The sequence below is a fragment of the Cydia fagiglandana genome, chromosome 22 (assembly GCF_963556715.1).
Source record: "Cydia fagiglandana chromosome 22, ilCydFagi1.1, whole genome shotgun sequence".
Classification (NCBI taxonomy): domain Eukaryota; kingdom Metazoa; phylum Arthropoda; class Insecta; order Lepidoptera; family Tortricidae; genus Cydia; species Cydia fagiglandana.
In genome coordinates this window covers 6,506,039-6,522,273 of record NC_085953.1, presented here as the reverse complement: position 1 = coordinate 6,522,273, position 16,235 = coordinate 6,506,039, and the positions used below count along the sequence as shown (strand labels likewise).

General features: G+C 41.6%; 1 protein-coding gene and 1 long non-coding RNA gene across 5 annotated transcripts in view; one reads left to right on the top strand and one right to left on the bottom strand.

Moving 5' to 3' along the window:
- Positions 1-16,235, top strand: part of LOC134675480 (uncharacterized) — a 118,186-nt gene that overhangs the window by 6,242 nt on the left and 95,709 nt on the right. The gene's annotated exons all lie outside the window — the stretch shown is intronic.
- Positions 1-16,235, bottom strand: part of LOC134675409 (collagen alpha-1(I) chain-like) — a 51,681-nt gene that overhangs the window by 12,030 nt on the left and 23,416 nt on the right. For all 4 annotated transcript variants that reach the window (XM_063533633.1, XM_063533634.1, XM_063533635.1 and 1 more), the window contains 7 exons: positions 12,314-12,440; positions 10,669-11,207; positions 5,512-5,620; positions 4,722-4,825; positions 1,448-1,631; positions 857-955; positions 397-516 (listed from right to left, as the gene is read on the bottom strand). In XM_063533633.1, the coding sequence (XP_063389703.1) occupies positions 397-516; positions 857-955; positions 1,448-1,631; positions 4,722-4,825; positions 5,512-5,620; positions 10,669-11,207; positions 12,314-12,440 (1,282 nt within the window). The remainder of the gene's footprint in view (positions 1-396; positions 517-856; positions 956-1,447; positions 1,632-4,721; positions 4,826-5,511; positions 5,621-10,668; positions 11,208-12,313; positions 12,441-16,235) is intronic.

Here is a 16,235-nt window from a genome sequence, read left to right as displayed (position 1 = left end):
AACTTTATGCATATGCACGTAGATCTATGTTGCTCTATGGTCTTGTCGTCCTTTTGGACCTTTAACCTTTTGATTAAATCAGTCATTCTCGCGTCAAATACCTTTTTACTATAAATATATACCATCAACCATTCGTAAACCTTACTGCAACCGAATAAGGTATACTAATGATCAATCACCGCTCGCCGCCGCTCTCCCTACACGCCAACACAAACCAGCTTACACATACATACAATATAGCATTATAGCTAAGCTTGACCATTCGTGAACCTTACTGCAACAGAATAAGGTCTACTAACGATCAATCGTCTCTCCCTACACGCCAACACAAACCAGCTTACACATACGTACAATATAGCCTTATAGTTACGGGTGTAAGGTTGAGATTGAACTGACCTGGGGGGTCCTGCTTGGCCTGGGGCTTGCAGTGCGCGGGGCTGTTGAGCCCGGAGCCGGCGCGGGAGGCCTCGGCCGACATCGGCATCTGCACGCCGCCGTGCCCGGGGGACTGCGTGGCTGTGGGGGGAACATCATGGTTGTAGAGTCAGATAAAAAAAAGTCTGCAGCGAATTTCATAGAAGTTTGACGTTTAAAATAACACTTGCATGAGTGGGCTATAAAAATCGCTGCCTGATGACTGAAGACTGATGATGCCAAAAATGCGGGGGTGCGCGGGACGAGGTGAGCGAAGTCCCGTGCTGTGATTGGTCCGTTCAAAGATACGGACGTCACAAAAAGACACTTTCGACTCGAACATGGAGTAAAATTACCGTATGCGTGGCAGAGGGGGTAGCGCGACTATGCTCAGTCTGGAGGATGTTTTGTCAGTGATGGAGATTTACAAGATTGTAAGTACCTATAGGCACTGAGGCAGAGCGGTGTAGTGGGGAGGCGCCGTAGGGCGGCGGCGGCAGGCAGCCGCCTCGCTCCGAGCACGGCGACTTCACTTGCGTGCCTGCAATATCACACATTATGTTAAAAAAACGTAGTATTAATCGCGTTATTATTTGCGAAAACGGAACATCATCGCGTATAATTAAGTTTTAAAAATACACACACATAGGTGACAGTTAGACAGACGGACGGACGGACAGATGGACAGCGGAGTCTTAGTAATAGGGTCCCGTTTTTACCCTTTGGGTACGGAACCCAAAAAACCCCAGTATCAACCTTCGTACATTGCCACAAACTTCACGACGACGCGCCGCACACGATTGGCCCCAGGGCCAGGCGTGGCTCACTCCGCGATTTCGTCGCTTTGCTACAGGTAGCTAAAAATACATCCGTTCCACACCCATTTTGGTGGCTAGCCATAAGCCGCGCGTGGCGCTGTCGCCACCTAGCGGCCATATCTGTCCTGATCGTAACAGACGCGTTTTGTTAGAGAGTCTCTGTACCCAGACTATTATTTATTCTGTGCCAGGGTGTTCTAAAGGTCAATACTCACTCAAGTCAGTGTCCATGGACTTGGGGTCGTCGAAGAACTGGTGGTGTATCTTCTGCCAGTCAATGTCGCCGGTGGTGGCGGGGCTCTTGGGGCTGCGCAGCCCGGCCTTGTGCAGCCCCCCCGGCCCACCTGGGCCACCGGGGCCTCCGGGCCCACCGGGCCCACCGGGGTCACCTGGACCCATCTGTGGAAAAATATTATTGGACAAATATTATATAGTTATGATCCCTTCACACGATAAGAAGAAGAAGATCTGTGGAAAAAGTCAATTGGTATGAGAAATCATCATCATTCTCTTGCCCTTGTCCCATTCACTTGAGGTCGGCGCAGCATGTCTTTCTCTTTCACACTTCTCTGTCGCCCGTCATTTCATCATTCACTTGCGTTCGATTCATATCATCTCTCACACAGTCCATCCACCTTTTCCTCGGTTTTCCTCTTCTCGTACTTCCCTCCACATTCATTCGTAATACCTTTCTCGTCACATGACTTTCATCCCTCCGCATCACATGCCCGTACCACGCTAGGCGATTTGCCCTTACTTTTTCTGTTATGGGTGCAACTTTCAGGCTTCCTCTTATATACTCATTCCTTATGGTATGAGAAAATTACAATTAATCGTAAAAATGTAATCGTAGAACCTGATAGAAAAAAGGGTGAGACCACGAGCGAAGCGAGGAGGATCATGTAACTCATATGTAGCGAAATAAGACGAGCATGCCGCAGCAGCGGTCGGCCAGCGCACACTTTTTACCATTGTATGTTATTGACTTACCCCCTTATTCATAAACGTTTACTAATGTTGATAAGCCGATAATAATCGTTTGTCCTTTTCCATCATACCAGTACGTCGGAAGGGGACAAACGATTATTATCGGTCTCCTACCGCAATATGGCATGTATGCACGGAAGAAAGAATGAGCGCGCCGCGCTCTGACGGGAAACGGCATGTGCCTGGATTAGTATGAGAACCTATGTCGCCAAAACGCTGTCACAAAAATTGGCCATATTTTCTTATTTCGAAAGGGATTATGAGCCCTTGCCCAACACAGTAATTTGAACTTTACAGTCAAGAAAATTATGTCGAAATTGCACTACGATTTTTAATTTTTGTAAAAATACACAAATCATTGACAAATTGTCATTTATGCTCTATCCCTTTTACACTTGCATGGCTTTTCCAAGCGTGAATGCGATAGGATAAAATATTCGACTATGAGGTTGACACATGCGATAGGGATGTGCATGATTCGATGTGATATCGATAAACGCTTATTAATGATCAATGTGCACGTAAACTATTCAGTTTTTTTATACATATGTATTACTATATTTTCGACGAATAGGTACCTAGGTACTTACTTTTTAATAATAAAATCTCGTATTGAAAGTAATCACGCCACCAACCACGCATATAACTGTAAGCGAGTAGGTACATAATAAAAACTGTTACTCTTTAGCACACCCCACAACAATATTGCTTTGTAATGGCGCGAAATAATAACCTGCTAGCCAATTAGTGCTAACCCGTTGTGTACTTATAGTTTTTTTTTATTAAATCAAATTTCTTATCCTCCCACCGCGATGCGTGTGTGCGTGCGTGAAAAATACGCAAGTTGCGTATTTTTAACCTGCAATTAATATTCTCACTAGATGCGTGGGTAAAAATACGCAAGCAAGTGTAAGTGTAGTTAATAAGTGTTCACAATACTTATTAACTAGCACGTTATTATGTGAAGGCATAACAAAGCAATAATCTTGTGTCATCCATCAATATGAATCTCCGATATAAGCTCTTATGCAAAATTATTAAAAAACACTAATTAAAAACAATGCACTTATTCGGTTATCAGAAATGCGGATAGAAATGCCGCTCTGATGTATGAGCGAGATAGCACTATGCACGTTTTACCGGAGCATTGGTGCGTACTCGCATCCAATTTGAAGAACGCTTTAAGATTTGTGCAAGAGTGTGGAGCGGGCTTTAGACTGGCCAGCAAATACCCGGCAGTAAAATTATGCGACAGCTTAAAATAAAACTGACACCTTACCTACTCGTATTTAATAGACAAAATTGACAAATATGTATGGATACAATACTATAAGAAAAACTTTATATCAAATAATGCATTGAATAGGAATAAATAAGTAAGAACATATTTTGTACCTTCTTCTTCCTCGCGTTATCCCGGCATTTTGCCACGGCTCGCAGAGCCTGGGGTCCGCTTGACAACTAATCCCATGATTTGACGTAGGCACTAGTTTTTACGAAAGCGACTGCCATCTGACCTTCCAACCCAGAGGGGAAACTGGGTCTTATTGGGATTAATCCGGTTTCCTCACGATGTTTTCCTTCACCGAAAAGCGACTGGTAAATATCAAATGATATTTCGTACATAAGTTCCGAAAAACTCATTGGTACGAGCCGGGGTTTGAACCCGCGACCTCCAGATTGCAAGTCGCACGCTCTTACCGGTAGGCCACCAGCGCTGCCAGAACATATTTTGTACCTACATAATATAAAATGTGCATTGGCGACGACTTTTTATATATAAATAATCATCCAGAGGCAAAACAAAAACAAATTATTAAGAACATTATTGTATGAACATAAACAAACCGAACTGTGTATTTATACGAACATCGACATCGATAATTTTTTTGATATGGTCCTCGCACTTGGCCGAATAGCGCAACCGTACATGACTTTTACGCTAAGTAGATATCAACCTTATCTCATTTACATAAATTTGATTTTTGTACTAAACAATCCAAAAATCCTTGCGGAAACCGAAAATTCAAAAAATATTGAAATATTACTTGAAATAATACTTACCGATGATATGAAATGCCTCCATATCTAATATTTTTTATTCGGCTATTATATTTACACTTCAAAATGGAGCAGCACGGCATATTCGTAATTATTTATAATTTTTACTGGAATCGTTTTCACATATGACATGTCAAAAGCGCCATACTGAACTGTCAATAGTCTGTGCTGAAAGTGTATGCAGCTAACCTTAATCTTGCCACACGCTATAGACGTACGTTTCACTTCTATTACTTCTTTGTTTTGTGCATGTATGTTTCCAAAAGCATTCTAATAGCTAAAATGGATTGTTTTAAAAGTGCCCCTTTCAATGTGTGCCCAATTCTATTTCTAACTTACAGCTGGTAGCCATTAGGAATCGACTTTAAAAGTCGTAATAATTTAGAGAACCCGAATTACACAATTCACTATCCATTTAAAAGATATTATCATGATACTCACGTTTCTCCTGCCGTATTCGTCGCACTGTGGCCCATTTGGCATCCCGTGGTGCTCAGGGCCGCAGTCTCCGTGTCCCATCATCATTCCGTCCATCATTATACCACCTGAAACAATAAATCTCGTCAGAAAATTGTGGTAATAATTCACAAAATAGAATAAAAGGAAAAACAGAGGAGCGAGACGAGGAGCATGGGCAGAGTTGCCCCACAACATGCGTCCGCATTAAAGAATGGACGAAATGTAGCCATGGTTGCGGTGACACTAGTTTCTTCAGATGCCACTTGCCTTATATGCCGAAGCAGGCGTGGCTCACTCCGCGATTTCGTCGCTTTGCTACAGGTAGCTAAGTACATCCATTCCACAGCAATTTTGGTGGCTAGCCATAAGCCGCGCGTGGCGCTGTCGCCACCTAGAGGCCATATCTGTCTTGATTGTAACAGACGCGTTTTGTTAGAAAGTGAGTCTTCTGTACCTCTACCTAGGGGCTATTCATAAATTACGTCATTTCAAATTAGGGGGGGGGGGGTCTGGACATCGGATGATGGCATGACTTAGGAGGAAACGGGGTCATTCGAAGCATGATTTTTGATGATTTTAGGGGAGGGGGGGTCAAAAATCGTCAAAAATAGATGACGTAATTTATGGACAGCCCCCTAGTACTATTATTTATTCTGTGGCCGAAGTGCAAATACAAAACTGCTAATCTCTTTTCACGTTATCTATGTGTCATTTCCAGTTTTAACTGATATATACCACTGCTCTGTCTCTGCAAAATGTGTTCAGTGCTTACCGTTCATAGCGTTGATGTTGGGTCCCGGCATCATTCTGGGCCCCATGTGGGGTCCCCCCATCATACAGGGCTTGGGGCCGCCCATTCCGCCCATAGGATTAGGCATACGCTGCAATCGAAACGTGAGTATCTTTATATGTAGAAAATAGTGAACCCATAGGATAAAAACCGGGCAAGTGCCAGTCGGACTCGCGCATGAACGGTTCCGTACATAAAGTAAAAAAAAAACGGAAAAAATGCAAAAAGAAAACGGTCACCCATCCAAGTACTGACCACGCCCGACGTTGCTTAACTTTGGTTAAAAACCACGTTCGCTGTATGGGAGCCCTACTTAAATCTTTATTTTATTCTGTTTTTAGTATTTGTTGTTATAGCGGCAACAGAAATACATCATCTGTGAAAATTTCAACTGTCTAGCTATCACGGTTCGTGAGATACAGCCTGGTGACAGGCAGACGGACAGACGGACGGACGGATGGACAGCGAAGTCTTAGTAATAGGGTCCCGTTTTACCCTTTGGGTACGGAACCCTAAAAATGGTTAAAGCCGCCAAAAACGTCAACTAATGCGCGCGGCTACATCCCAATATCAACTTTCGTGCATTCCGACAAGTTTCACAATGAGGCACCGCACACGTGGCATTCAAAGGGTTTACTTTAATTTAAACTACCTGAAATATATGTAATATACTTAGATTTTTTTTTATTAATAATATTTAAATTAAATCCAGTGACCAAGGCCATATTCGAACCGGCGCCATCAGTCTGGTTTTAAAAAGTGACGTGTTAAATATTAAAACCCATTCCCTAAATCCTTTGACACCGGGTTCATCAAAATAAGCTTTGCAGTTTTGATGTTGGATTAAAAGACATAAATCTACCCACAATACATACGAGACTGCCACAGTAAAAAAACCCTTCCGTTCGTCTTATACGTAGTTGGGTAACAGATTTTATAGCATATTAAAATTAAAAATAACAGATTTCCAAAAAAAACTAAGCGTTTCTAATACTATCAATAAACTTTAATTTTTCATAATAGAGAGAGAATAAAGATAATACAATAATCATAATAGCTGACCTCGTCAGTTATGTTATATCGTCATGGTCTAGTTAAGCTGGAAAACGCGTTTGTCCCCTATTCGTCACATTACAATATGTATGTACTCACACCAAGTGTTTTTATTATGAATATTAGCTACTTTGACTATGTAACGTGGAAATTAAGAGCGCTCTTACAAGAAAAGTCGAAATAATGCAAAATTGATGATACTAGTCGACGAAATTCAGGACTTTGTGCTCATTATTAGAAACAATGAGTACTTGTTCCAGTAAAAGCGTCTTCTTATCTTTTTAAATATCGTTGTAAATATTAGAAAAAGGACTTATTAAATTAGTAATGAATTTTTTTCTGATGGTCGTTTCCGAAAAACCGCGTGAAGCACTGAACGGCAAGCTCTTATTTGGAAATGTTGAGAAGTTTACTCTGCTAAACCTGGCTATTTTGTATTACTAATACCCTGTACTTTAGGCATATCAAACGATATTTTTCCTACATACCTTTGAGAAAGAGAAAATCAAAGTAAAACGAACTCAATTTTCTCTCCGAAACAAGTGTCAATTTCTACGAAAATCTACTTAATATCGAAGTCATTTTCATACTCAAGCAATCTGCAACGTTTGCTTATACTGTTGGTATACATTAGTGTTTATGAAATTTTACTATAATTTTTTGGCAATTTTTTGAAAACTACTCTATATTACCGATGACGCGCGCTCGCCAGCTCAGTGCCGCGGCAGAGCTTGTACAGGCAGGACGTGTGTCGGTCGGCTCCGCACATTTTCAACGGCGACGACGAGGTTTTTTAACATTGTGTGCGGCGGGCGCCGTGTAAAACGCTATACTGTGTGCGTGTAAACCGCAACGAGAGACTTTGATCCTAGCACTGTTTTTATAGTATTATAATTTATAATGGTACAGTTTAATAAACTACCGGACAGGATTAAAAATATTTGAAACGACCTGACATTCTATACGAGTATGTATTTATTTGACTCAAGATAGTACTCAGGGTCTGATGATGGAGCCGGAAGGTGGTCACCGGTACCAATCAACCATGCAACTAAACCACTTCGTGTTTAGGCTCGTTTTATTCGTCTTAACAAGATCTTTGACACAAAATAGTACTCAGGGTCTGATGATGGAGCCGGAAGGTGGTCACCGGTACTAATCAACCATGCAACTAAACCATTTCGTGTTTGGGCTCATTTGATTCGTCTCAACAAGATCTTTGACACAAGATAGTACACAGGGTCTGATGATGGAGCCGGAAGGTGGTCACCGGTACTAATCAACCATGCACCTAAACCATTTCGTGTTTGGGCTCGTTTGATTCGTCTCAACAAGATCTTTGACACAAGATAGTACTCAGGGTCTGATGATGGAGCTGGACTGTGGCCACGGGTACCAGTCTACCATGTAACTGAACCACTTCGTGTTTGGGCTCGTTTGATTCGTCGCAACAAGATCTTTGACACAAGATAGTACTCAGGGTCTGATGATGGAGCCGGAAGGTGGTCACCGGTACTAATCAACCATGCACCTAAACCATTTCGTGTTTGGGCTCGTTTGATTCGTCTCAACAAGATCTTTGACACAAGATAGTACTCAGGGTCTGATGATGGAGCTGGACTGTGGCCACGGGTACCAGTCTACCATGTAACTGAACCACTTCGTGTTTGGGCTCGTTTGATTCGTCGCAACAAGATCTTTGACACAAGATACTACTCAGGGTCTGATGATGGAGCTCGAAGGTGGCGACGGGTACAGTCTATCACATAACTGAACCACTTCGTGTTTGGGCTTCGTGTTTGGTTTATCACCTAGTGTCAAAGATCTTGTTGAGACGAATCAAACGAGCCTAAACACGAAGTGGTTTAGTTGCATGGTTGATTGGTACCGGTGACCACCTTCCAGCTCCATCATCAGACTCTGAGTATCACCTAGTGTCAAAGATCTTGTTGAGACTAGTCAAACGAGCCTAAACATGAAGTGGTTTAGTTGCATGGTTGATTGGTACCGGTAACCAACTTCCAGCTCCATCATCAGACTCTGAGTATCACCTAGTGTCAAAGATCTTGTTGAGACTAATCAAACGAGCCTAAACATGAAGTGGTTTAGTTGCATGGTTGATTGGTACCGGTGACCACCTTCCGGCTCCATCATCAGACTCTGAGTATCACCTAGTGTCAAAGATCTTGTTGAGACTAGTCAAACGAGCCTAAACATGAAGTGGTTTAGTTGCATGGTTGATTGGTACCGGTAACCAACTTCCAGCTCCATCATCAGACTCTGAGTATCACCTATATAGTGTCAAAGATCTTGTTGAGATGAATAAAACGAGCCTAAACACGATGTGGTTTAGTTGTATGGTTGATTGGTAATGGTGACCACCTTCCAGCTCCATCATCAGACCCTGAGTACTGTCTTGTGTCAAAGATCTTGTTGAGATGAATCAAACGAGCCCAAACACGAAATTGTTTAGTTACATGAGAGACTGGTACCCGTGGCCACCTTCCAGCTCCATCATCAGACCCTGTGTATCTTCAGTGTCAAAGATCTTGTTGAGACGAATCAAACGAGCCCAAACACTAAGTGGTTTAGTTACATGATAGACTGGTACCCGTGGCCACCTTCCAGCTCCATCATCAGACCCTGTGTATCTTCAGTTTCTTGTAACTTGTTTCTTGTAAATAAGCGAGTACCTATAATTTCTTTCGAGTAATATACGTTCATAAGTACGAGTTACTCATAAATTACGTCGTTTCAAATGGGAGGAGGGGGGGGTCTGGACATCGGATGATGGTAGCATGACGTAGGAGGAAACAGAGTCATCCGAAGCATGATTTTTGGATGATTTGAGGGATGGGGGGGTCAAAAATAGATTACGTAATTTATGAACAGCCCCTATGTACATTTGCACTGCATTTAGTATTTTCGTACTTACCAAATAACAGTTTTAGGACTTTATAAGTTAAGTACAGTTAGTGTTGTTATGGTTGATTTCAATATGCTTCGCGAAGGATCAAGAATGTTTAATCCATCATTGTAGTGCGAGTGTGGTAGAAGGGATCGGAATACTGAGCTCGCACGGCCTGCCGCAGCGCGTAAAATACCTAAACTCGCTCAACCCCGAAATGTAATAGCACTCTTAAGTATACCAATTCAATTTCTTCTGTTCGTAAAAACTGTTGGTATTAGTAGTCGAAAGTCATAGAGGTACAATAATATAGATATGACACGGGGGAGGGGCCAACCGACCGAACGAGATGCACTTATGGAAATTTCAGTAGGAGTAGCAGAGAAAGCGGTATTATTGCTTGTCCTTGTCACAGTCTCACTTTTTGTTTGTTCAGTCAATGCCACAGTCAAGGCCTTCAACGCATAAAATATCAATGGCCTAGCCGAGATGATAATCGTTGAAAAAAAAACTTCAATCGAAATTCAAATAGCGGAAAGTACGGACGGAAATAGTCACGTGATATTTTCTATCATCTGTCATCCCATTATACACCGTGTTTTTTTGATTTCCGTTAATTTCAGGGGTGCATTCCTGAGCTTAAATCAAGTAACTTTCTTAAAGACACCGATATTCTAATTAATTCCATTTCGAAGATAATCAATAATTTATTTTTTCCTATAAGGCCTCTACAAGCGTGTATACACTTGCCTTAGGGCCGGTTTACATATTGATTAGTATTTAGAATGAGTTCATGCATTTGCTACTAAACTTAAGTACAATCTCGGTCGATCGATGTTCGAAATGACATTGATATGTCACAGATTTCAATTGTTTGGTTGAGTTAAATGTAATGCCCGTGTTACAACAACGCGATATGCTACATTTAATTACTTTTTAAACCTGTTTTTTTTTCAAAAAAAGGAAAAAAAAAATGTTTTTTTTTTTAATTTAACAATGCCATTTAATTCTCTTAAACGTACTTAATACCCCATACCATACCCCGAAGTTAACGGAATTCAATAAAAACACGGTGTATATTTTCTTTTCGTTTTGCGTTTGTCAATTTACGATTATTATTTTGTCTAGCCATGATGGTTGCTTAGAAAACAAGTTGTAGTAATTTTAATTGCACTCACCCCCATAGGGCCGCCGCAACCTCTGCCCATGTGCATGTCACCGCACATGCCGCTCTTCATATCCGGCCCGCCGCACGGACCCCTGATGCCTTTCATCCCGCACATCGGCCCCATCGGGCCGCTCGGCCCCATCCCCGGCATCATAGGCCCGTTCGGCCCCATCATTCCATTCGGCCCCATGTTGCCGTGGGACATCATGCCCGGCCCCATGCCCATCATGGGGCCGTTGGGGCCCATGGGACCCATGCCCATAGGGCCGGACATGGTGCAGGAGGGGCCGGAGTTGGACATGGTTGACATGGGTCCGGAGCCCATGGGTCCGTTGGGGCCCATGGACATGGGTGGGAAGGGTATGTTCATGTTGGCGCTGGAGTTTGGCGGGTTGATGTCCGGGGAGGGCTGGGAGGGGTCCCCGGGCTGGTTGGGGTTGGGGGGGTTCTCGGGGAAGAGGATCTGGTGCATCTTCCTGATGGTGGCCAGCTGTTCCTCGCGGTGGGCGCGCTGCTGCGGTGTTAGGTTCTCGTCTGGAATTTTAACACCTGTAATAGACAGATACCTTTGTAGATTTTGCATCATATTTATACATATTTGGGAACGTTCAAGTATTACGTAACAAATTTGGGGGGGAGGGGGGTCTTGTAAAACATTACGATGCGTTACAGGGGCGGGAGGGGGGTTTTGAACTACGCGTTACGTAACATTGTTTTTTAACCCTTCAACGGTCGCGTAGAGAGATTCTCTCACGCAATTTTTTAAAACGTGATTTTTCTCAAAATTTTAGACATTTCAAATGTTAATTAATAATATTAACGCAATTAAAACAATAACAAAGGTATTTTAGTGACTTTCCGGTACTTTACGCCACATAATTGTGGCCTTTAGGTAAAAAAATGGTCACTTGGTGGTTACGTAACGTTTTACTAGAGAGGGGGGGGGTACAGAAACACGTTACGGCGCGTTACATGGGGGGGAGGGGGGTCAAAATGTCCAAAAATTGCGTTACGTAATACTTGAACGCCCCCTTTAAGAAGAGTGGTCCGCGTTTTTATTGTCTGTCACAGTGGCTGTTACTTTCTAACAAGTAAGGTAGAATCACTGGTGCTCGACGCTGCACTAGTATTCGACATGGGCACTTTATGTCAAAGTGACAAGGATTAAATATGAATACAAAAAAATCTTCGCTGTTCAAATTTTACCTATATAACTTTAACATAAAGTGCCCATGTCGAATACTAGTGCGGCGTCGAGCACTAGTACTTCTACCTTATGTAAGCTAGAGATGGAAGTGACACATCACCCGTTACATGATTGACAGATTACAGGAGGGTCAAAAATGTGAAAAGCCGGTTGAGACAAATATTTCTAACTTAAAACCCTTTAGCAAAAATGTAAAAATGATCCAGTTTCTGTCTGAACGAACTAGTTTTTGAACTGGTAGTTGTATGAACAACTTTTAGATATTACTTACTATTTAGTATTTTAGGCACCAGTTGCACCAACCACATTTGACAGACTGATTAATGTCAGCCTGCGCGCCCCAGCGTTTTACTATGAATCTTTCCATACATAAAAGTTTAGCGAACTCTTTAACGATACGAACAGTTTGGTGCAACCGAACCTTATTGTTACGCAAATAAATACATACCCTTAGGCCCGCCCTGGCAGTCTGCCTGCGAGGAGGGAGTGTCGGCCTGGCTGGAGGGCGGCTCGGGAGGCTCAGCGCACGCGCCTGGTCCGTTTGACATGCCGTTTGACATTACGGAGGGGTTTTTCTGGAACAAACACATCAGTAAGTACTTGAACATCACAATCAAGTAGAAGAGCAGGTGGAATCACTTTTGTGTAGGTTTCCACCGTTTGTTCATTCGCTAAACCTAATCAGGTTTCTTGGGTGCTCTTGTTTGGATGTTTCTCAAGCACACAAATACGACTAAACGGGTTTGGTTGAAATTTGACAGACAGATAGTTAACCGATTTGGGGCTGATGACACGCCTGCCGCTGCAATGTTTTTTACGTGTGACGTATGACACGGGAGGAGTGTCATCATATTCTATGGCGCATGACATGGCTGCCGTGTCATGAAATGATTGTTCCGCGCCACAGCCAAGTTTTCGAAAATGGAACACGCAACGAATCGGTTAAGGCGCTCTTATAGTTGAGTTTTACGTTTCCGAGGGGGTGAAGCAGACGAGTGGTAGAACAGGCGGGCGGGCGCCCCGCGCGCCCCGCCGCACCATTCCCGCGCAGCACGTCTACATCCTTATTCTGGCGCCATCGGTATTCTGAATATTCTGATTTGTCAGTTCCGGGATTTTTTCCGGCAATTAATATCGAATAAGGTTTATTAACAAATTCGTATTTTAATGAGTATTTAATGATATTATATACAATATGAGAGTATACCCCGACAAACTAAGAACCTAATCAAATTATACCCAATTATTATGAGAAATTGGTACTTACTTACCTTAAAGATATAATAGAGTAAGACCAAGAAAATTCTGCAAGGATTTTGATTGCACACGCAGTACAAGTGTTATTTTGAACGACAAACCTTTATGAAATTATGATTAACACTTGCACTGCGTGTGCAATCAAAATCGTCGCAGACTTGGTCTAATTCTAGAAGTCAATTTCGGGCAAGTAGGTATTGAAAATAAGGAAGAATACTGTAGTTCGTTTATTTTAGCATTAGAAAGTACTTGAAAGAAGGTAACCGATCTTGACATGTCTTTTAATTGAAAAGCGCTTTTTTAAAATCAGTAAGTATTACATATGAAAGCTTATTTTATATATTAGGACTTTTATTTTTTATTTTTATTTTTTTTTATTATGTATGGGCTTACTCATGGCTACAGACTAGCCGAGGCGTAGACGTGGCCTACGATGGAGCGAGCTCGCCCAGAAGGTGCCTGTTCACTCTTGATTTTATATAAAATCAATCAACATTTGGCAAGATGTGTCACATCCCCGTAGCTGCAGGCGTCCATAGCCTATGGTGAATGTGGGTCGTATGCTTGATTGCCACCAGTGTGGTATATAACAGTATTTTTTGGAATACATTTCCCATATCGCACGGTACGGACTTGGCGGAAATAAGGTAGAAGTACTAGTGCTCAACGCTGCACTAGTATTCGACACGGGCACTTTATGTCAAAGTGACAAGAACTAAATTTGACTACAGAAAGATCGTCGCCGTTCAAATATAACCTATATTACTTTGACATAAATTATAGTGTGTAGCTTTCAAATAGAGCTCAACGGCTAATCCTATTGTCTATTGTTAAGGGGCTGTCCATAAATTACGTCATCGATTTTTGACGATTTTAGACCCCCCCCCCCTTATAATCATCCAAAAATCATGCTCCAAATGACCCCATTTCCTCCTACTTCATGCTACCGTCATCCGATGTCAAGACCCCCCCCCCCAATTTATGAATAGCCCCTAAGTAAAACCGCACGTGCTACTTACCTGCAAAAAAGGGTCTTAATTATTTTATTTGGCACCTGAGCGCGGGCTAGGCCAACGCTCAAAAAACCAGTGTAGGTAGGGTTGCCAGATCGAAAGGCGCTATTATCTGGAAACAATATCAATTTTTCGGGATTTTAGGACTTGAGTCGGGAAAAAAAATACATTCAAATTAAAGTAATTGTATTAAAAACAACGATATTTTACATTATTGGCACTACGTCAGCTCGCTCGCTCGACGGCAGTTCGGAACTTGAAATTATTGTTTTATAACGTGAAGCTGTTTTTCGGGACAGTTTACACTTTGTCGGGAATCGGGAACACATGCTAAAAATCGGGAGAATCCCGCCAAATCCCGATCATCTGGCAACCCTAAGTGTAGGTGCGCTCTCCGATAACGCGCCTTTGTTACGCATCTCGATGACACATTTTAAACTGGTTCTGTAGCGTTCGACTCGCCAGCACTCAGTAACCGAAGTACGTATTTTTTATGCAGGTGGTTGTGGCACGTGGCACGAGCGGTTTTACTTAACAATAGACAATAGGATTAGCCGTCGAGCTCTATTTAAAAGCTACACACTATACCTTGTCAAATACTAGTGCAGCGTCGAGCACTACCCAACTAACATTAGGCGCTAAATTTAAGGGTTACAAGAGAATTATACTAGTGGCTCTGTGAGCTGTAGACCTCGCGAGCAGAGCTTAAAACTGAGTAGGGTACATCGCCAATTATTAGCCAGTTTTCAATTACTGGCCACCTATACTAAAATGAATTCTGTGTATAGGTGAATAGAACTCATTTTTGTAAGAGGCGGCCAGTTATTGAACGAGTGGGTTGTGGATAAATTTCAGTTACTGGCCATTTTCCTTATACTGAAAATGAGTTTTATTTATCTGTAAATAGAATTCATTTTTGGAATAGGTGGCCAGTAATTGAAAACTGGCTAATAATTGGATTTTCGTACCTTATATACTAAAATGAACTTTGTTCACCTATAAATAGAAATCAAATTAAGTGGCCAGTAATTGGGGGGTGGCTAGCAAAGAATATAATACTCACTAGGAGAAGAACGGTAACTCCATACAAAAAAATGTCCCCAACCGTTTATACGTTTATACTACTGGCGCCCTCGATGTGTACCAATGGAACTAAAGTTAACAACCGGTTTAGCCTGGCGGGTATTGGTATTATAGGTATATAGTAATTATGTTGATAAACATATTTGTTATCTTCATATCACGAAATACATATATAAAAGATGCAAATATTACCCCTTGTTTGTGGTATTATCTATTGATTTAAATAAAAGGCATATTTATGTTTATAACATTGTATTATGTTTTACATATAGAAATATACACTGAAAATTAAACCCTGACAACTTAATAAAAATAGACATTAATAAAGCGCATTCACAAAGTTTTCAGTATTATACAAATAACATTAGGCATGCCTACCTATTACACTTTACACACAGATACACTACACTTTACACACGGCATTTTACACAGATTTCTAACTTGTATTCATACATTCCTTCACGGTTAATTAATACGCTTTCCAGATGCGTTTATGACTCGGTTCCTTCTGAACCCACTAAAGCTGTATAAATTTCACTCTGGCTGCTTCAACAGCCGTTGCTCCGTATTTAGCACATTTTCTATGTGCATTGCTGTAATCTATGTAGGTACAGACTTACAGTCTTAAGTGGTTGTACCGCTACGTTGTATTTATTATTTAAAGATTTAATAAATAAAATGTTCGTTATGAACTTTAACCACAGCAGTTGGACAGAGTCATTGACAAATATATTTTTTTATTATGGTGGGTAGACGTACCTACCCTCCATATATTTTATGAACATTGATAAAGACAGTTGGAAGCAAATATTCATTATAAAACTTAATCGCGTGTAATTAAGTTTTAAGCGTTTTAAGTCCCGTTTTATGATTAATTATGTACAAAATTCGTGATAATTTAAATCAGAGTTGGGAGCAATGTTGCTGTAGAAAAATGTTTTTATTTTTATTACTCGCAACTTTTTCTCGGAGGCCAACGCACACATAGAAGCTTCAGGCGCACACATGCGCAATTAT